A 21,557-nucleotide genomic window follows, 5' to 3' on the forward strand; every position below is an offset into this window, starting at 1 on the left:
CTCCCATTCATTCTTACTGAGTGTCTGCTATTGATTGGGGATGGAGTCCTTTGAAACATAAGTTCCTGCCTTTTGATGGAGGCATAAATTTAAACTCCCAACACTCCAGAGTTGCAAAAGCATATACCATCTTGAGAGTGGAAGCAGGAAGGTGGAGTGCTGACTTCAAGCAAAGGGAGGTTTATGAAAGACTTGGAGCCAAAAGAGATGGGGCCCCAGGGGAAATGCAAATAAAGTAATTCAATAAAACTAAAATGAAACATCAGGTTATAGAGGCGGGTAGGGTCAATTTCAAATTAATTTGAAATCCTCAGATCAAGAGTGAGAGGGCAATTTTAGAGTTCCAAATGGGGAGTGCCATCTGAGAATAGATAGTAGAAGCAAGGAATGAAAGTAGGGAAAACAATTAGGTGGCTAGTATAGTAGTATTTATCCATCAATTCCATCTATGCCTTACCATTCCACCTCCTAAAGGCCTCCCTAAATCAGTTCTAAAAAATCTGATATCAATCCAGTCTCTTCATTCTTCATGCCACTACTCTGGACCAGCACTATCTATTGCTTATACCAAGAGTAGGCAAACTTTTTCTGTCAGGGTCAGTGTATGTATGTATGTATGTATGTATGCATTTGTTTTGCGGTTTTGGGGATCATTGTCATGGCCTTGCATATGCTAATCAAGCACTTGACCACTGAGCTACACCCTCAACTATAAATAGTAAATATTTAAAGCTTTGTGGGCCACTAGGTTCTAACTACTCCATTTCAGAGCCTAAAAGTAGCCATAAGTATGCGTATGTTACATGCCACAAATATTCTTCTTCACTTTCAATTATTTAAACGTCTAAAGACCATTCAAATTTTTAGAATGATCCCTAGAAAAACAGGGAGTAAGATCTGGCTGCCAGCTGTTGCTTCCATACTCTTGACTTGGAGTACTGGGGATTAGACCCAGGGCCTCATCCATCCCAGGCAAGCACCCTACCACTGTGCTACATCCTTAGTCCTTTGTATTCTGACAGAGTCTCACTAAATTACCCAGGCTGATCATGAATTTGAGATCCTCCTGCCTTAGCCTCTGGAGTAGCTGGGATTATAGGTATACATCACTACACCCAGCTACCTCTTCCTTATATTGATATTCCCCACTATAGCCAATGTTCTTTGGAAAACATTTGACCATGACACTATCTTACTTAAAAATTTTCCAGTGACTACCATTGCCCTTAGGATAATCTAAATTCTTCATGTGGTTTACAGGGCTCTGTATGACTTCTCTAAACGTACCTCCCTACTCTTCTTCCACATTCCTTGTCCAAACTTCCAGGGGCTTTTTTAGTCATTTACTCCTTTGCACATACTGTTCTCACATCCTTTCTCCTCTTCTCCTTTGCTTACTTTTTCACCCTTTAGCTCTTGACACATATTACTAGGCTAGGAGTCCCTCCCAACCCAATACATTGTACTGCTCTAATTAAATCTTGCCTACCAACTTGTAAATTCCTTGAGCATCTAGCCTAGTGCCTAACACGCTAAATGACATGGTGTAGAAAATAAAGAAGTTGCTGGAAGCAGAAGTTATCTTAGATAGTTGGGGATATAGGCATGTGTTTGTCTCATATATGCAAGGCCCTGGTATAGGGGTGGGAAAAAAAAGTCATCTGAGCAGCTGCACCACTAATCCAGGTGGGAAAATGCTTTCAGGAATGATGTGTATGGAGAAGCAGGTGGATTCCAAACCTGATACTCATCTATTGCAGCTTCAGATGACTTTTGAATATTAAAAAGAATATCTTTCCTCATTTAAAGGCATGCCCTGTAGGCTTGAGAGCTTTACCCCAAAGTTGAGTTACAAAGATACTTAGAAAAGTGCAGTAGCACCCCCTAAGAAGTGAGCAACTACCCTACATAACTGCTCTGAAGGGATGGCTTTTCAAGCAGAATACAAATTTTGTAACCTTTGTCTTTAAAATGTTACTTAGAAAAGCATCATACTTACTCATCCAGTTATTTCAATCAGCTCTCTTCATGCTCAATGAGCATGACATGAAGATGAGTTGTTACACCACTGCAGAGATGGTACTGAAGTGCCACAGGACCAACAGTTCATGTTGAAATTCATCTCCAGTCCTGAAGTGGGAACTTGCTCCAGAGTTCTGCTAGTCCCCCTTGCCACCCTGAGAGCTCACACTATTCAGATATGCAGTGACCACACTACACGCAAATCCAGCTGACTGCCAATGTAAGGGGAAAGGGATTCATCCCAAGACTCTCCTTTGTAAGGTTCCCCACCTCTACAGACTCTGGACTAAGAACATAGTTCCTTCTTCCCTACCCTAATGTCCTAGCTAATTCCAACCAATCTGTCAATACTTACCTCAGATGGCACTTCTTCCAAGAAATCATTTTTTGACCTATCCCCCTCACCTTTCCATTTTACTCACATTTTACCCCCACCCTCCACCCCTTGGGAGTCAATGGAGTGCTCTACCATTGAGCCATACCCCCAGCCCTTTTTTATTTTCCACTTTGAAAAAGGGTCTCACTATGTGGTTAAAGTTTTCATAAAGTTGCTGAGGCTAACCTTGAACTTTCAATCCTCCAGCCTCAACTTCCTGAGTCACTGGGATAACAGATATGCACCATCATGCCTGGCCATCATAATCATTTAAAAATGACACACATGCACATACACAAAAATCAAACCAAACCAAACCAAAACAAACAAAAAACAATAACAATACACAAAAATCCTTTATTTACAGTTGAAAATTTAAGCACGGACAATTGTAGTTCTGAATCTGTGATATTCCAGGGTCTCTTGATCAAACAGGGTCACAGCAGGCAGGAGTGCAAACACAGAGGCCAGTCCACCTTATATGACTCAAGAACATCATCCAGAGCAAGGAATGATCTACAATGGCAGAGACAGGAAGGTCAGTAGAGGATGGGGAGATAAGCAGCTCAAGGGAATAAGAAAGCAATATTCATGACAGACAATGCTTCCAGCTGTCCTCTATACTTCTCATCCTCTTTCCCAAAGAGTATAACCCATCCAACTCTTTATCATAGGTCAAATGCCCCTATAGAGAACAAAAATATATATTGGATAGGAACCAAAAAAAGGATACTAATATTTATGGCTAAACATATTATCTCATTATTTACCCTTCACAATTCTGTGCAATATATTTTCTCTATTTGCAACGAGGCAAACTAGAATCCCAAGTGGTTCAATGACTTAACTAACATCAGAGTTAGTGAGACAGTGGTGGGACTTCTTGGTCTGCTTGGCTCCTAGGCCCGTGTCCTTTTTATCAGGCTTTGAGCACTCCCTGTGGAGCTCCTTCCTTACAGGTTTTGGTCCCAGGAGTACAGAGAAAGGAAAGCCCATTTTATTTATTTATTTATTTATATATATATATATATATATATATATATATATATATATATATATATAAAATATATTATTTTAAGTGGAATGCTATTCAGCCTTAATAAACAGAGGTAAGATCTTTCATTCATATATATATGAATGACAGTATGTCCTCTATGATGCCAGGTTCAGATAGAAGTTTAACCCCAAGAGACAGGTGCATGTCTCTAATCCCAGCTACTCAAGAGGTTGAAGCAGGAGGATCCCAAATTCAAGGGCAGCCTCAGTGATTTGGCAAGACACTATCTCAAAACAAAAAGTAGAAAGGATTGGGGATATAATTTAGTGGTAAGATGCCCCTGGATTCAAACAAACAAACAAATAAAAACCACAAATAAAACGTTTAACCAAGGGCCATCAACTTAACAGTATAAAAATGAATAAATGTGTTTCATGAGTTGCATAGTGCACCAAGACCAGGCACTACTGGACCCATTGGCTCTATTAGACCAGGCACTGGGTTGGTCAACATGATCCTTGCTTCAAGAAATTCTTGGTCCAGAGAAAAACATACCAGCACATTTTAGAGAAAGCAAGTGTTGTGGGAGCACTCAAGTGGGACCACTGCCTAGGCTTGTAGCTGAGGAAAAGACAGAGAGATCAGGGAAGATTTATAATCTGATAAAGGTTGGTTTTCACACTTCTTTAATAAGCAGGAGAGGATCTGTAAATTAGGTTAGGTTTGGCAAGTGCCCCCAAATGATTTTCATCTGTATGGGAGTTTAGGCAACTATGAACCAAGGAAAGCTGTCTACCACTTGGAACTAGTATTAGATATGAGAATCACAGGGAGGCAGACAGCATATTAGACTAGCAGCGCTGCCTAACCAGTCCCTCTTCCAAGACACCGAGGCTATGAAACCAGAGCTACCACTGACTCCCATGTACATGTAAGTAGCCAAGAACCCATTCAGACAATAGCAGGAAGATCCTGAGGTCAAGATTCCTTTGTGCTATAGCTAACCCAATTCATCATTAAAAGATTTCCCAGGACCCACTAAGATAAAACCAAGGTTTCTACATTAGGGCTGTGCAGACACCTTAATTTTTAACAAAATCAAAGTCAGATCCTGAGAAGGCAAAATATAAAAGAGTTCTGTGAGGAATTGCTCCATAGGAGGTATCAATGATCAGAGACCTCACCTGTTTTCCATCTCCATCCCAGCTCCTTCATCTCATAGATTACAAGATTAGAGATACTTATAACTTTACAGCTGGGAAGAAAAATGATGGGATGATACTACCTGTCACTCTGCCCCCAATATAGGGATTCTTGGTAATATGGGATAATTCAAGTGAAGTTCTTATTTCAATATTTGGACAACAGAAGTATTCAATAAGGGATAACTGCTTTTATTAGTGTTCCTAGGTACCTAGGTTGAGAGTTCACTGGCTAATACAGTAGCTACTAGCCATATATGACTCTTAAAAAAATTTAGATGAAATTTAAAATTCAGTCCCATGGTCACACCAACACATTTCAAGTGCTCAAATGTCACATGTGGAAGGCAGCTACCATACTAAACAGTGAAGACATGGAACATTTCCATTATTACAAAAAGGATTATGTTTTGGCAGTCCTGATGAGGAAGCCTCTGGTATGTAAAATGTCCATCTGAGGAATCTGTTCTACTTGGGTTGTAGGCTGGCAAGAGGGGCTTTCATGGGGGCACAGATTAGAACTTGTAATAATTTCTATAAAGAACTCACAAAATTACAGAAAAAGAGTATCCAAAATAAAGAATTTCTAAACTTTATTCATTTTGTTATCTTCTGACCTCCAGTATAATCCATGGTCAATCTTCAGAAGGAAAAAGGACCTATGAGTACAACTTTAGTTACACAAAGAAATGAGTGGGAAAATGTAAGAAGGGCCAATAGCTACTGAAGAGGGAGAACAGGTTGAGTCCAAGGGGCCCTCAGTATCAGCAGAAAGTAAGGCTCAGTGTATCAATGGGCCTAAGAAGAGACCATTTGGTTGAACAAGAGAGTGGTCCCCTTGCAGCACTCAATATACACTTGTGCATTCCTTCCTCAGCATTTGCTCACATCAGTTCCCTGTCTAAGATGCCTGGCATTCTCCCTCTCTATCATCCCATGTAAGAAATTTTTACTGAATGCCTATAAGTGCCAGATGCCGGAACACAAAGTATGATACTAAGTATGATACAAAGTATGGCCTGATATTTGACTGGACTCTATTTGGATAAAAGGACAGGAAACTTATCTTATACCATACAGAAAAATAAATTCTAGATAATTTAAAGTATACAATAAAACTACTGAAATACTCAAAAGAATACAGAAGACATTATGATCTGAGGAACTGTAGACCTTCTTAAGACAAAACTGAAAAGTTATAAGAAACTGATAATTTGACTTCATCAAAATTTAGAACTTCTGTTAGCAGAGGATATTTTCAACCTTAAATAACACAATGCCAGTATATTCTAGAGAACAGCCACAACATATAAAACAGAAAACTAATATTTATAATGTATAAATATTCAAATAATTAAGGGGAAATTATATGGTACAAATGTCTGATAAGAGTATTTATTATAGTTCTGTTTTAAATAAGATAGTTTCATATGAACCAAGAAGGACAAATTATCAAGACATAATGCCAAGCTGGGTGCGATGGTGCAAGCCTGGAATCCTAGCCACTGGAGGCTGAGGCAGGAGGATCACGAATCCAAAGTTAGCCTCAGCAACTTAGAGAGGTCCTAAGCAACTCAGTGAGACTGTCTCTAAGTAAAATACAAAATAGGGCTAGGGATGTGGCTCAGTGGTTGAGGGCCCCAGAGTTTAATCCCTGGTATCCAATCACCCCAAAAAGACATAATGCCAAATAGAAAGAAAAAAAAAGAACAATCTAGTACAAATTAGGAAAAACAAATCCTTCCAAAATTAGATGTCCCAATGAACATATATCAAACCAAGAGGCTGGGATGTAGTTCAGTAGTAGAGTACTTTTCTAGCATGCATTGAGACCCTGGGTTCAATCCTCAGCACCACAAAAAGGAAAAAAAAAATTCTCAAACTGATAAGGAAATGACTTGTGAGAGGGAATGTGGATTTCAGGGGGCTTTTATTTCATCTCTTTGGTGTGAAAATTTTCAAAAGAGATCATATTGTTACTTGTGTAATTAAAAAATAAAGAACCAAATGAAATATGATAGGAATCTTGACTGAATTTTTAAATTTTCTTTTTCTTTTTTGAGATGGGGTTTTGCTGTGTTGCTGAGGATGGTCTTGAACTCCTGGGTTCATGTGATCCTCCTGCCTCAGCCTCCTGAATTAGCTGGCACAAGACACCACACTTGGCCAGGATCTTTTTGTTTTAAAGCTCTAAAAGTTATTTCGGGGGAAGTCTGAACATGTACCATATATTAGATAACATTATTCTGGTTATGTACGCTTAAGAAGTCTGCAATATTAAAATGGGAAAAAAATGGAAAGGAGGGAAAAAAAGAAGGAGGAAGGGAAGAAAAAGGAGGGGAAAATGAATAAGAAAAAGGAGGAGAGGGAGTGGGAATGGGAGTGGAGAGAAGAAGGGAAAGCAAAAACAAATGTCAAGGCAAAACAATAAAACAAAAACATTAATCAATGGTCAATCTAGTGTTCAATGTACTGTTTTCCCAACTTTCCTGCAAATCTGGAAAAAACGAAAAAAAGACAAGACAAAATACCACCATCCCTCACCTAGGTGGGAGTGACCCATTTTTCCCTTGTTGTCTCAAAACACTTATAATGTCACTCTTATTAGTAGTGATCACCTCCAAGGATGTCTTAATTCCTAGGAGCTCTTGAAAGGTAGAGACCTTTGAATTCTTTACTAGCCTGCTGCCTGGCCCAGAGCAGGAAGTAGTATACTATGCGAAGGAATGGAGTTCATGAAGATAGAGCAATGTAAGGCGTTTAAAGTTAGGGCCTAACTGCAACATCAGTTCTGATGAGAAGCATGACAGATATGTCTCCTGGCTGATCCCAGTAGAGCTGCCCAGGGTTGGAGTCAGGTCCTTCTAGTTGGACTAGTGAATGGAGCTATAGTTTGACAGTGCTGTTACAAACTGCCTGAGTGGTTTTCAGATTGAGAGAAAAGTAATGTACTTCCATAATCCTTTCTCTTTTGTTTCTTGTGATGACCTTAAGGGATAAGTATCCTCTCCTTCTGACAGATGAGGGGAAAAGCTCAGAGAGAAATTTTTCTAAAGTTACACAGAGAGGAAGTGGGTTCAATCCTATCCATGTCTTAAGTTTTTCCACTAGACCAAAACTGCCTTCTTTGGAGCCTTACTCCTTCCTAACAAATAGGAGAGAACACACTTACCTGACTCAGTCTTGGTCTGGACTACATCTCCCCACACTGTGAAATTACCACAGGCAGTTTCGGTTTATTGTTGGGGCCTGTGGGAACATTCTAGAAAAGAAAGCGCAGTGAAGATTCATTCACTCAGGGACTTGCTCACTCCCTCAGACATTTACTGACACCCGCCAGCTCTCTCCCTATACTAAGGATTCAGTAACTCAAGAGACCAATATGAAAATATATGTCCTTGCACACAGATAAACCATATAACACAAATCAAAGAGAAAATGTAAAACACTAAGAAAATAGCAATCCTGTGATATATAACAATGTAATAAATATTAAGAAATAGATGAAAAAGGGACAAATGGAATAATTAAGTGATGCTTAAAGAAGGAAGAAAGATAGTAGAATGAATTGGACATAACTTTCCTCTGCTCATATATGAATACACCTCCAGTGTAATTCCACATCATGTACAACCACAAGAATGAGAAGTTATACCCATGTATGTGTGACATGTCAAAATATATTTTACTGTTATGTGTAAATAAAAAGAACAAATAAAAAATTTTTTTAAAAGGCAGGAAAAAAAAAAAAAGAAGTCAAGGAAGGATTCACAGAGTGGAGACATTGGAGTGTGAATGAATGGGATCCCACCAGGAAGAAAAACATGAGCACTCCAGGTAGAGGAAGGACATGAGCAAAGACTCAGGAATAGGGAAGAGTAGGATGTGGGCACAGAAATGGCACATTTAGAGAAGAGCTAATAGTCTGATGTGACTGGAACACAAACGATGAAGTGTCAAAAGAAGGGGCCATGTAGAGGTAGGCAGAGACCATGAAGGATCATGAAGGATTTTGAATGCAATGCTGAGAATGGAATTTTATCAAATAGGTGACAAGGTTATCAGAGGCCAAACCTCAGTATTGGCCAGAGAGATTAGTTTCCAGGGCCAAGAAAACTTGAGAGGCATTCCCTCCTGTTCTTGAGGCAATTGTGAAACCAGAGACAATAACAACTGGGCCTAACAAACTGAAGTCCACTCATACTTTATCTCCTCACTGCTAGTCAGATAGTACCAGATCAGAAACACTAAGAAAGAAGACATTGAATAAAGACTTACCTCAATCTTTCTCATCACAAGAAGTCCATCAATGATTTTTCCTATAAAAAGAACTAGACTTTATTTTTCACATTTGCATAGCATTTTCCAATTCCCAATGCAGATTCTTAACTATTATCTCATTAGACCCTCTTACTAACTTCTGAAAATTGAGATTCAGTGAGGTGAAATGACTTATCCAAGGTCACAGGTACTAAGTAGTCAGTTAGGGTTCAAGTTTAGGCCTAAGCAATTCCAAAGCCCCACTGTATCATGCTGCTTCTGTGGCATTTCTTTAATGATAGCATCTGGGCTTTCCCCTAGAATACATATTACCCAAATGGTTATATACTATATCGGATGGTCCTTTGTCCTTCCTTCTAGTTCCCTAACCACACATTTTCCCCACCTTCCTACAATATCCACCTTCCCTATTACTACCTAGAGCAGTTATACCATGTGGACACTCTTTCTTTTGGTACCAGGGACTGAACTCGGGGGTACTCCACCACTGAACCACATCCCCAGTCCTATTTTGTATTTTATTTAGAGACAGGGTCTCAATGAGTTGCTTAGTGCCTCACAGTTGATGAGGCTGGTTTTGAACTCGCAATTCTCCTGTCTCAGCCTCCCAAGCCCCTGGGATTCTAGGCGTGTGCCACCGCGCCTGACCACTTGAACATTCTTAGTGAGAGTTTGGAGACTGGATCTGGAAGCCCCACCCGGGGTTAGTGGGACTTGGACAATGGGACAGGAGTAGGACTTACCAAACACTACATGCTTCCCATCCAGCCAATCACACTTAGAGCAGGTGATAAAGAACTGACAGCCATTTGTACTGGGACCACTGTTTGCCTGATATAAATGAAATATATTTGCAGTAAGTTTCCCTGGCCATATTAGTTAAGTGCAAGATTCCCAAAAGAGCCTGATTCATCTATGCTCTCTTTCAGCAAATCTAACAGGGCACTGATCATGATCCAGCCTCTTCTAGAACACTAGGATATGGGGAAGAAAAGAACACACAATTCCTGTCCCAGAGGAATTATATCTTTTAATAAATGTACATTTCTCCTAAATGATAGTTTTTCTAAGAGAAACAATTATTCATGGGACATAATTTGGTATATTTAGTCCAAAACTGGTTAAAAATGGATTTCAGTTACAAATTCAGTGCCTGCTAGGAAAAGACCTTTTGCCTATGCAATAAACTTTTTATCTTAAATGGCTTTATACTATCTGGGCAGTGACACACACTGGTAATCCCAGCTACCTGCGGAGATGAGGCAGGAGGACGGTAAGTTCAAGGTTTGGCCTGGGCAACAAAGTTAAGACCATCTCAAATCAATCAATAAATAGCTTTATAACAAACTATCATGTTTGTTTTGTGATTGTCTATATTTATGGTTATACCTCAAACCTTTTATTATTGAATTTTATCATAAAAAGTATTATTTTAAATTGAGAATCTGAAACTATAGCTGTATCTCTCCTTTTCCTCTCTTGAAATTGTTTTAACATCATTATATTTAATAATGTATTATGAATGAATAGGTTATAGTTTCAGTGCAGTGATACTTACATTTCTCATATGAACATTTCTTATATGTATCAAAAAACATTTCTTATATGTATCACTAAATTGCCTTTTAAATGCTAAGTTCAGACTTTGTATACAAGCAAAGCCAAGTTGTTTCAGCAGCACTGCCTAACAACTGACTATGTAACTATGTGAAAATTTTATTGCATAACTTCTCTTATTCTGGGAAAAAAGGAGTAGGAAATGGAAAACTGAAAGTGCTTCCTGTACTAAAAAGAAACATAGGTCTCATAAATAAATAAAAATTGTATCCATCTACAACTAAAAAAAAAAAAATTATTGAAATTGGCTTTGAATTCATGATCTTCCTGCCCTGGCTTCCCAGGCTACTAGGATTATAGGTGTGCGCTTGCTCAGCAAAACTGGAACTTATATTAAGTAGGTCACTAGTCTTAATCAGATAGTTTAATGAATTTAAAATGGTTGAGTCTGTGTTCAACTATGAAGGAAAAAAAATTCATAAAATACTAGCAAAATATTAAAGCCAATATCTAGGGATAATCTGTAAGTAATTTTATATTATGCTTTAGAAATCTCCTATGTAAGATGAGGCTATTTTAGTTTTTGTAAGATAAAGAGAGTAAAATGAGGTTATTTTTGGCATTCATACATGTATTCAAAAACATCTTGCCAGGTGCAATGGCACATGCCTGTAATCTTAGCATACGATGAGACAAGAGGATCGTAAGTTCAAAGCCAGTGTCAGCAAATTAGCAAGGCACTAAGCAACTTAGAGAGACTCTGTCTCAAATAAAAATATTAAAAAGGGTGGGGGGGGGCAGATGTTGAGGATATGGTTCCATGGTTAAGCGCCCCAGGGTTCAATCCCTGGTACAACAACAACAAAAAAATCTCAGCTGAGTACAGTGGCACACACTGGAAATTCCAGCTACTCAGGAGGTGAAGGCAAGAAAATCACAAATTTGAGACCAGCCTAGGCAATTTAGTAAGTCTCTGTCTCAAAATAAAAAGTGCTGGGATGTTACTCAGTGGCAAAGAGTCTGCCTAACATGCATGAGGCCCTGTGTTCAATCCCTAGTACCATACACATGTAAAAAGAACATCTCATATATGAAAGTAAGGGACTACCTGAGCTGTCCAAAATAGGTCCATGCTTTGGAACAAGGGATCAGAATTCCCAGGGACCTTATTCCATCTATCTTTATTTTGCAGATCAGTATAATCATTTTTTAGCAAACAAAAACAAAAAGTCATATGAACATTTTTGTAGCTCAGGAATACTCTGTCCTTAGGCACTTATTTATTCATTCTTCTGGTGGTATAGCTTATGTTTAGAGAATAAACTGTAGCTAGATAACCTAGCTTGAACCCCAACTCTACCACTGGCTGTGTGACCTTACTTTAGACATGTGACCTATCTGTGTCTGTTTCCTCATTACCTATCTCAAACAGAGTTTGGAGAGTATTTTTTTTTTAATTTTTTTTATTTTTTATTTTTTTGAGTTTGGAGAGTATTAACATGAAATAAGGCAGGTAAGGTGCTTATTAAGTATCCAATAAATGTTACCCACTATTCTGATTGTTATTCTGTCACTCATCAGCATTTGTTCAATAGCCTTTCTATGATAGGAAGAAAGGCCTGGTAATCAGGAGACTCACTTCTGTCCTTGAAGAATTCAATGGAAAGATGGAAGCCAAAACAACCATGCTACAAGACTTACAATAGCACAACTTGGCCAATAATGCCAGCCACAGTGGCACATGTCAGCAATCCCAGTGACTCACAAAGTTTAAGCAGGAGGATTGCAAGTTTGAGGCCAATCTTAATAATAAGACCCTGTCTCAAAATGAAAAATAAAAAGGTCGGTGGTAAAGCACCCTTGGGTTTAATCCCCAGTACCAAAACCAAACAAACATCAACAACAACAACAAAACCCACCTTAGTTAGTATCAGCCTAAAAGGGACAGAAACCAAGGCTTCCTTCCATTTTTCCAACTCCTCCACAGGTGCTAGCACTATGCCATGACCAGAGAGGGGTTTTAATTCTCACAGCAAAGATAAGCCCACCTTAGCTGGTTTTGCACCTTTTACCTGTGCTTATCCAGCCTGGCTTTCTTACTAAAGGGACTTGCAAACTGCTAATCTAGTCTTGCCCAATTGTTAGGGCAGCCTCTTAATTACTTCCTTGCCTCAATTTCCCAAATGCCACTCACACTACAGGTAGAGTCTTCATTCTTAAACACAAAGTTGATCAACTCTATTCAAAGGAGTGTAATATGGCTCTCCAAAACCTATGAAAGCAAGCCCATACACCTCAACCTTTTTCTAGCCCTTCAGGAGCTAGATCTACCTGCCCCTTCAGTTTCTCTACTGGCCATTCCCTCCTCCCATTTGCATCCTCTGCTCTCATTACCTTTATCACTTTCTGACCCTTGAATATTCAGTCCTGCTATTTTATGGTCTTGGACCTTTGCAGAACCTGTTTGCTGTACCTGAAATGTTCCTTTTTCTTGTTATCTAGTACAAAATTTATTTAAGAACTCAGATGTCCTTTCCTCTGTGAAGGCTTCTCCAACCCCTAGAAGCATCATTCTCATTCCTCTGGGCCTTCCCAGTCCTTTTTATGTCCATAGAGGCACCCTCACCTTTATACCCTGATGGCACAGACTACACTATACCAAACTGGTCATTTTACCTGCATGTTTCTCCTGGTAAGTGGTAGTGGTAAGTATCACAATGGCAGGAATCAAGGGTATATTCTTTTTTTTTTTTTTTTGGGGGGGGCAGGTACTAGGGATTGAACTCAGGGGTCCTCAACCACTGAGCCACATCCCCAAACCAGTTCTGTATTTTGATTTGAGACAGAGTCTTACTGAGTTGTTTAGTGCCTCACTATTGCTGAGGCTGGCTTTGAACTTTCGATCCTCCTGTCTCAGCATTCAAGCTGCTGGGATTACAGACAGGCACCACCACGCCCGGCTCAAGGCTATATTCTTATACCATATTCTTATGGTATATTCTTATACCATAAGAACTGAAACAAAGTGGCTGTGAAGAGTGCGCAAGCAGGACAGAGAATATGCATGTAAATATTAGGACTGGGAAAGTGAGACTTGGGGTACTGATGGAGGGAAATTGGTGCTATGGGTGGGAAATGAGAGAGAAGAAAGAGGGAAGAATAAGGCAAAGGATGAGTGAGGGATGAATACACAGAAGCGAGTATGGAGGAGAGTGAGGAGAACAGAAGACTGTAAAGGGGGTTGAGATACCAGAGATTATAAATGGGGGTCAGGGTGGTGGGACATGGGAGCAGGACGGATGAACAAGAGGTGAGTGAGAAAAGCAGGTGAGTGGCCAGCAGGCAGCGTAGGTAAACAGCTGCAGTGAGTGAGTGACCATGGGTAGGACAATGAGTAGGTGAACACCAGGTCTTGAGAGCACAACTAGTTGCATTCTGAGCCATAAAGCTGAATGCCCAGCCACACATCCTGTCTCACACAAAAGTAAGAAACACATCAGAATGTGATTTTCTTCTCCATGTTTCAGGTGAGCAAATTGAAGTCTGGGTAATAAAGGCTAGTAGGCCTTGCCCAACAACCAGACTAAGGAAGGAGGTGGGGGTGGCAGATGTGAGGCCAGAGTCAAGCAAGAGAAGGAAAACATTTGCTTCTATTCAGAGACAGGATTGGGCCTCACGTGGGTCCAGAAACCTGCAATCAACCTAACCCAAATTCTTGACTGAACCTCACTTACCATGGAAAGAAGGCCTGGAGCCGAGTGTCTAAGTTTAAAATTTTCATCTGCAAATGGCCCCCGGTAAATACTGGCAACTCCAGTACCATCTCCCTGAGCAAAGAGAAACAAAGAATTAGTGGTTTGGAGGGCTGGGCACCCTGGAAATACTAAACCCAAAGCCCAGCTTCTTTAAAGTCTATTTTTACTATTCTTGATTACCTTGGAAACCACATCTCTTTGGTCCTACCCTGCAATCAAAGCAAGACCCAGGTAAGGCACCTGTAAGACCAAGGCATCTCACAGATTGGATAAAACAGATCCTCTAGAAAGATCGTTAAGGTAAGGGCAAAATAAGGAACAACAGCACAGTGATCACATATATAATCCTACCATTCCCAAAGACTCTCATGAATGCAGTGACATAAAAGTACCCTCTTAAGTGAGTACTACCCACTCCCCAAAATATCTATGAGGGTGGGTAAGTACTTGGCACTCTGGTCTATACATGATACTACCCTCCTGTCCAACCAAAGTTGACTAGTCCAGGGAAGAATATCTAACCCATACTGGGCCAACTAGAATTCCATCTCTAGGAATCCAGAAGTGGAATAGATGCTCTCTCTGAGGTTGAATTTGCACCCAGTGAATTGGGAAACTGGAGGTGTCTATCTTCTACAAAGTAGACCAGAGGAGAGAAAGAGAACATAGTACAGATGTGCAGAGAGCAATAGAGAAACAGAATTAAAGAACCATCTTGGGGGGCTGGGGCTGTAGCTCAGTGGTGGGGTGCTTTCCTGACACGTGGGTTCAATCCTCGCACCACATAAAGATAAATGGATAAAATGAAGGTATTGTATCCATCTACAACTACAAAAAAAAAAAAAAAAAGAACCACCTTGGTTCTTTATAGTTTCTGTTTCTATGTCTTCCTTTGATTCTGTGAAACACCCACCTTAATCATAAATTCCCAATTTCTGCTTAAACAAGATTTGCATTATCTCTTTGCTTTTACAACAGTCCTATGGAATAAGTGGTATCATCTCTATTTTTCAAATGAGCAAACTGAATTCTGGGTAATAAAGTCTTAAACATAATCCCTGAGGTTTTAAAAGGTAATACTGAGGGATGCCAAAAAGATCAGTCTTTCCTAGTCAGTAAAGAGAAAGAATATTGGATATGTGGTAGGACTGGAAAACACTGACCTAGGGCTGGGGTTGTAGCTCAGTGTAGCATGTGTGAGGCACTGGGTTCAATTCTCAGCACCATATATAAATAAAAAAACAAATAAGTAAATAATAAAGGTTCATCAACAATTTAAAAAAAAAAAAAAACAAGCACTGATCTAGTACAGAATACAGGGTCCCTTTCTGAGGTAAAGCCTACCAAACTGGATTAATGTAAAATGTAAGCCTAGGAAGAAAGGAAAACTGTCCAGATTCAAACTTTTATTTGGATAAATATCACATTTTGTGTAGTGAAGGACCTAGATTTGAGTTCCAAATCTATCACTTATTAGCTAGGAAAGCAACTTCCTATCTCAGCCTTGATGTCTTTTTGGGGGGGCAGAGGGTGGGGGTGGGGTGCAGGAGATTGAACTCAGGGGCACTCGACCACTAAGCCACATCCCCAGCCCTATTTTATTTAAAGACAGAGACTCACTGAGTTGTGCAGAGAGCGATAAGCAACTCAGTGATATCCTGTCTCTAAATAAAATACAAAATAGGGCTGGGGATGTGGCTCAGTGGTCGAGTGCCTCTGAGTTCAATCCCAGGTACCAGAGGGGGGAAAAAAAAGTAGGTATACACACAGCTGGATTCAATGGCATAGTTACCTAGGAGGCTGAGGCAGGAAGTCCCAAGTTCAAGGTTAACCTGCACAAATGAGTGAGACCCTATCTCAAAAAAATAAAAAAAGTCTGGGGATGTACCTCAGTGGATGAACCCTGGGTTCAATTCCTAGTACCCAATTTAAAAAAAAGTAGATACACATATTCTAATATATTAAGACTAGCAACTATAAATCAAAATGCTAACAGTATATATTCCTGAGAGGGGCGATTGGGCAGGATTAATTTTCTTCTTCACACTTTTCTTTTGTGATCAGAACAAAACAATAAATATCATTAAAAACAAAATGAAAAAATAGTCTTGTTCAAACTTTAGAAGGTCTTAAATCCTGCTTTTTCTGGATCTTACTCATTCTACCTTGTCTTCCCTAAGGGAGGCTCCGAGCAATTGCTTCTCTCTAAATCCAGCCCTGAGACTGAGCAATTATTTTCCAACCCTTGGAAAGTGGTGGGAAAGGAACAAAGCAAAGACCAGTAAGATACCAGTCCCATCCCTATAAAACAATCCCACAGTGCAAGAGACTATAGGAAGAAAGTAATGCCTAGAGGGGCAGGTGATATATATAAGGGAAACAGGTAGTGGAAACTGTGGTGAAATGGTAAGGATACCCTTGTCTAAAGAAGCCAGTTACTAGATTTTAACCAATTGTCACTGTATGAGAAATGCAGGTCTAGTGAATACCCATTTTCCCTTTTTTGGGGGGTACTGGGGCTTGAACCCAGGAGCACTTTACCACTGAGCTACACTATACTCCCAGCCCTTTTTATTGTTTGTTTTGAAAAAGAGTCTTCCAAGATGCTGAGGCTGTCTTGAACTTGCAATCCTCCTGCCTCAGCCTCTTAAGCTGCTAGGTTTACAGATGTGTGCCATTTTCCATTTTTCAAGGAGAAAACAAAATTCCAGAATGTTTTTGAAATTTGAAGTTTTATAACATAGTGTAGATGAAATACAACACCATGCAGTTGAACTAAAACATATTTAAAAGCATGGCTTAGCCCCAAATCTGCCACTTTGTAATCCTACACAGAAAAGAGAGAGGTCTTTAAAAACACATGAGATGCTGGGAGCAGTGGCGTATGCCTGTAATCCTAGTGACTTGGGAGTTTCAAGCAGGATGACTGAAAATTCAAGGCCAGTCTCAGCAACTTTGCAAGGCCCTAAGCAACTTAGAGAGACCCTGTCTCAAAAATAAAAATAAATAAATAAATAAAAGAACTGGGGATGTGGCACAGTGGTAAAAGCCCCTCTGGGTTCAACCCCAGTGCCAGAACCAAAACCAAAAAACATGAGAAAGTTGAGCATGGTAGCACATGCCTACAATCCCAGTGACTTGGGAGGAAAAGGCAAGAGGACTGTAAATTCAAGGATAGCATCAGCAACTTAGTGAGAATCTGTCCCAAAATAAAACAATGAAATAAGGAAAAAAGGGCTGGTGATGTAGCTCAGCAATAAAGTGTCCCTGCATTCAATTCCCAGTACCAAAAAGACAAACAAAAATCCACTTTTGAGCCGGGCACCGTGGTACATGGCTATAATCCCAGCGGCTAGGGAGGCTGAGACAGGAGGATCATGAGTTTAAAGCCAGCCTCAGCAACAGGGAGGTGCTAAGCAACTCAGTGAGACCCTGTCTCTAAATAAAATACAAAATAGGGCTGGGGATGTGGCTCAGTGGTCGAGTGCCCCTGAATTTAGTCCCCAGTACCAAAAAAACAAAATAAACAAAAAAATCCACTCATGAAAGAACTAGGCACAGTTATTCATGTCTTTAATCCCAGCAACAATGGAAGCTGTGGCAGGAGGATAGTAAGTTCAAGGCCATCCTGGACAACTTAGTGAGACCCTGTATCAAAATAAAACAAAAAAAGGTTGGGAACGTAGCTCAGAGAAGCAAGGCCCTGAGTTTAATTCCCAGTACCAAAAGTCAAACAAATGAACAAAAACATAAAGAAAAGAAAAACTGGTTTATTCAAACAACTTCCAAGGTTGAGGTGGAGAAGAAGACTTGATATGAGGACACAAACAGTATAGTTACAAGAAAATCATGGTTAGCAGTAAGTCTAATCAGTTGGGCTCATCTAAAGAATGGAATAAATATCTCCCCAAAACTATCTACCTCTTTTTTGTTTTGATACCTTGATCACTAATCAATTACTGATTAAAAACGCAGCTTTCAAAAAGAAAATAAATACAAAAGGCAAGCAAACAAACAAAAAAGCCCACTGCTTTCCAGACACTAAAGTTCCAGACCAGAAATGGAAAAAAAAAAAAAACATAAGCATTCAGCTCACTGAAAAAAGAGACTTACTTCCATTTAGAAAAAACAAATTGTAAAAAATAAAAAATAAAAAAAAAAAATGCAGCTGAGTTCTAAGTTACATTGGAACAATTAGTATGAGTCTCTCACAGATCATTGTATGTATGCCAGGCAATTTCAGTTTCTATCCCCAGAAGACTGAGGTTTAGACGAAGGAAATCAATGACTCAATAAAAATGTGGATATTTCTTATTTAAGGGTACTGTCAGTTGCAGTCAGCCTTCTAAAATACATCCCCATCTCTATACTTTTCCCATCAAACTTTGTTATTGCTCTCAAACCTGATGATTGGGTTCCTGTAGTAAAAGTAGCAATAACAAAATAAAAACTAAGTCTATGGCCAGGCACAGTAGAGCACACCTGTAATCCCACCAGCAGCACAGGAGGCTAAGGCAAAAGGATCCCAAGTTCAAAGTCAATCTCAACAACTTAGCAAGGTCCTAAGCAACTTAGTAAGAACCCCTGTCTCAAACTAAATAAATACATAAACTAAAATAAAAAGGGATAGGGATGTGGCTCAGTGGTTAAGTGCCCCTGGGTTTAATCCCTGGTATTTAAAAAAAAAAAAAATGTGTCTATGAATCTTTGATAGGGAAGAAACAGTACTTACATTAACGAAATCTCCACCTTGAATCATGAAATCCTTTATAACCCTAAAACAGAGAGCAAAAGATCCTAAGAGAAGATTCTATGGTTTAAAAAAACATTGACTTACTGGGTGAAGTGGTGCACACCTATAATCCCAGCAACTCAGGAGGTTGAGACAGGTGAATTGCAAGTTCAAAGGCAGTCTCAGCAACTTAGTGAAGCCTTAACCAATTTGGCAAGACTGTCTCAAAATAAAAAAATTAAAAGGGCTGAGCATGTGGTTCAGTGGTTAAGCACTCCTGGGTTCAATCCCTGGTACCAAAAATAAAATAAGAAATGAGGCAAGCATGGTGGCACATGCTTGTAATACCATCAACTCAGGAAGCTAAGGCAGGGGGATCCCAAATTCAAGGACAGCCTCAGCAACTTATTGAGACTCTTGTCTCAAAATACCCAGTACTGAAAAAAATGAATAAATAAGAGATTTAAACATTCTCAGATTTTGGTATCCATGGGCAAGGATGTGGGGGTTTCTAGAACCAACCCCCCATTGATACAAAAGGATGATTGTATTTGTGAAAATCCCGAGAATATCTCACCAAAAGCCTTACCTGTGAAAGGTGCTCCCTTTGTATCCTATTGGCACCCCATCTTTTCTATAACCAAAAAGAAAGAGACTTGGAATGATATCAGGTAATCATAGGCCTTTCCAGTTTAGGACACACTGGAGCCAAAGGAACTCTTCTAAAGAAAGTGGGGAGAAGAGACATATAGAAGGTAAAAAAAGAAAAGAGAAACACCTAAGGATAGATCCCTGTGGTATTCTCTTCTATGACTCGGGCTTTCCAATGTTTTCCCAACACACCCTCAGAAGTAGGCAGAGACTGACCTGAATTCTCCAGTGCAGAACTGCCTAAAAGGGAAAAGATGAACAATTCAGTCACTATGCCATCATAGCTGTGTGCACTTCTAATCTCAGGAGGGGATGAAGGGGTATAGACATTGCATCCAGCAAACTCACCAACCAGACAGCCAAATGTCAAGACACACAGGCATAGATATGCCTAACAACATAAGTTGATACGAGAACAATAGAAAAGCAGTACCCATTCGGACAGAACAATACCCAGAGAAAACAGATCTCAAGGGCACTGAGTGGACAGAGGCAGATGGGTGATTCCGCGGACGTCCAGCTCCTGGTTCTGTTATTCCTTACCTAAAGTTCTCGGCTGTCTTGGGTACAACGTCTGCAAACAGCTCGATCTTCATGCGGCCAACTTCCTGCAAGCGGCATGAGTCTTTGTGAAGCACCAGCGCACGATTGTGATGGGTTCACGGGAGATGCCCCATCCTCAGGCCGCAAGGCATCTCCCACTTCCACCTCCACCTCCTCCTCCATCTGCCTAGCTTAACCTTGCGTCCTGCCCAGTCCTTCCAGAAGCAGGGTGCTTGGATGGGCAAGACTCATACCCTCCCGCCCCGCAGGAGGGAAGGCTCCGGTGCACTTTCACATTCTGGCTCCCAAGTCCTCCCCCTCTGGGTTGGTGAGCTGTGCCCGGCTAGCCCCGTGCGGTTTCTCTTCGCGCAGATCTGGGTGACCGCCTGTACTTTACCTGGCCGCCAATGCTGACATCAAAGAACACCACAGGATTGACAGGGCTTGAATTTGCCACCGCCATGGCTCCGACCCGGAAGCAGAAATCTGGCTTCCGGTGAACTAAACCCAATGCTGCGCGGCGGGGGGGGGGGGGGAGAGGGTTCGGCGCAGGCGTAATAGAAGTCGACCGGGTCCGGTCCCCGACGCGAGGCGACATCCGGTTGGCTCGTGGAAGCTGGGGGCGCTCCAGGGAAAGGAGCGCGCAGGAGGGGAAGGGGGGGGGAGGAAAGTCCGGGCATCTTTTTGCTCAAGGTCGATAGGCATCCCACTGACATAGCTGTACTAGTACAGTGTAGATTAATCTTTACATCCAGGGCGTTTTGAATAAGCAAGGCTTTCAGCTCTTGAAGCCAGGACCTCCAAACCAACTGTTTCGTGGTGGTTGTTCTACTTACGAGGATCGCTGTTTTGTTCATCCTCGGTATTGAAAACAGCTTGGCACATAAGGCTTGCTCAGTACTTGTCCCTTCCTTGAATTCAGGATACTCGAATCCTAATTTCAGTTCTGCCATAAACTTTTTAACTCATTTCCCATAGAGCAACTCGGGTTTTTAAAATAATCTTTGCGCTTGAGAAATAAATCCTGGCTTCTGATATTTAGAATAAAATTCAGCTTCTTCCATCTGAAGCTCTAAATGCAGCAGTCTGGCCACCTGCAGTCTGGCCTCACCTCAGATGACTCACCCTCAGTTACTATTCTGCCTTTCTCTTCCTCCAGGTCATTAAAATCGCTACTTTCCTTTGGGTCTTGGTAGTAGATGTTAATTCTGAAATATTCTTAGAGATCCTTTATAAGGAAGGCAGGGTAGCTCCTTGTAATTCAGGGCTCAGCCCAGGGGCAACCAAACAAAAGCCCTTTGTCACTCAGATCACTGGTTTTCTTTTTGCTGCTCAACTGTTCAAAATTATATGTCTTCATCGTTCATTCCCTGCCACACACAGCCTCCTCCCTAATAGTACATAAATTCCACGAGTAAAAACTCTCCTAGTCTGTCTTGTT

At 40.5% G+C, this 21,557-nt stretch overlaps 1 protein-coding gene across 1 annotated transcript; it reads right to left on the minus strand.

Moving 5' to 3' along the window:
* Positions 1 to 2,735: 2,735 nt before the first annotated feature.
* PPIH (peptidylprolyl isomerase H) lies at positions 2,736 to 20,613 on the minus strand. Its single transcript, XM_081307550.1, has 10 exons — positions 20,514 to 20,613; positions 20,117 to 20,181; positions 19,790 to 19,813; positions 19,512 to 19,556; positions 18,923 to 18,965; positions 14,170 to 14,262; positions 9,622 to 9,709; positions 8,876 to 8,916; positions 7,770 to 7,859; positions 2,736 to 2,914 (listed from the first exon to the last, which is right to left on the minus strand). Exons 1-9 carry the CDS (start codon positions 20,577 to 20,579, stop codon positions 7,791 to 7,793), a joined length of 534 nt encoding a protein of 177 aa, XP_081163676.1. The 5' UTR covers positions 20,580 to 20,613; the 3' UTR covers positions 2,736 to 2,914; positions 7,770 to 7,790.
* Positions 20,614 to 21,557: the final 944 nt, after the last annotated feature.

Source organism: Spermophilus citellus (assembly GCF_964194105.1).
Source record: "Spermophilus citellus genome assembly, chromosome: 9".
Classification (NCBI taxonomy): Eukaryota; Metazoa; Chordata; class Mammalia; order Rodentia; family Sciuridae; genus Spermophilus; species Spermophilus citellus.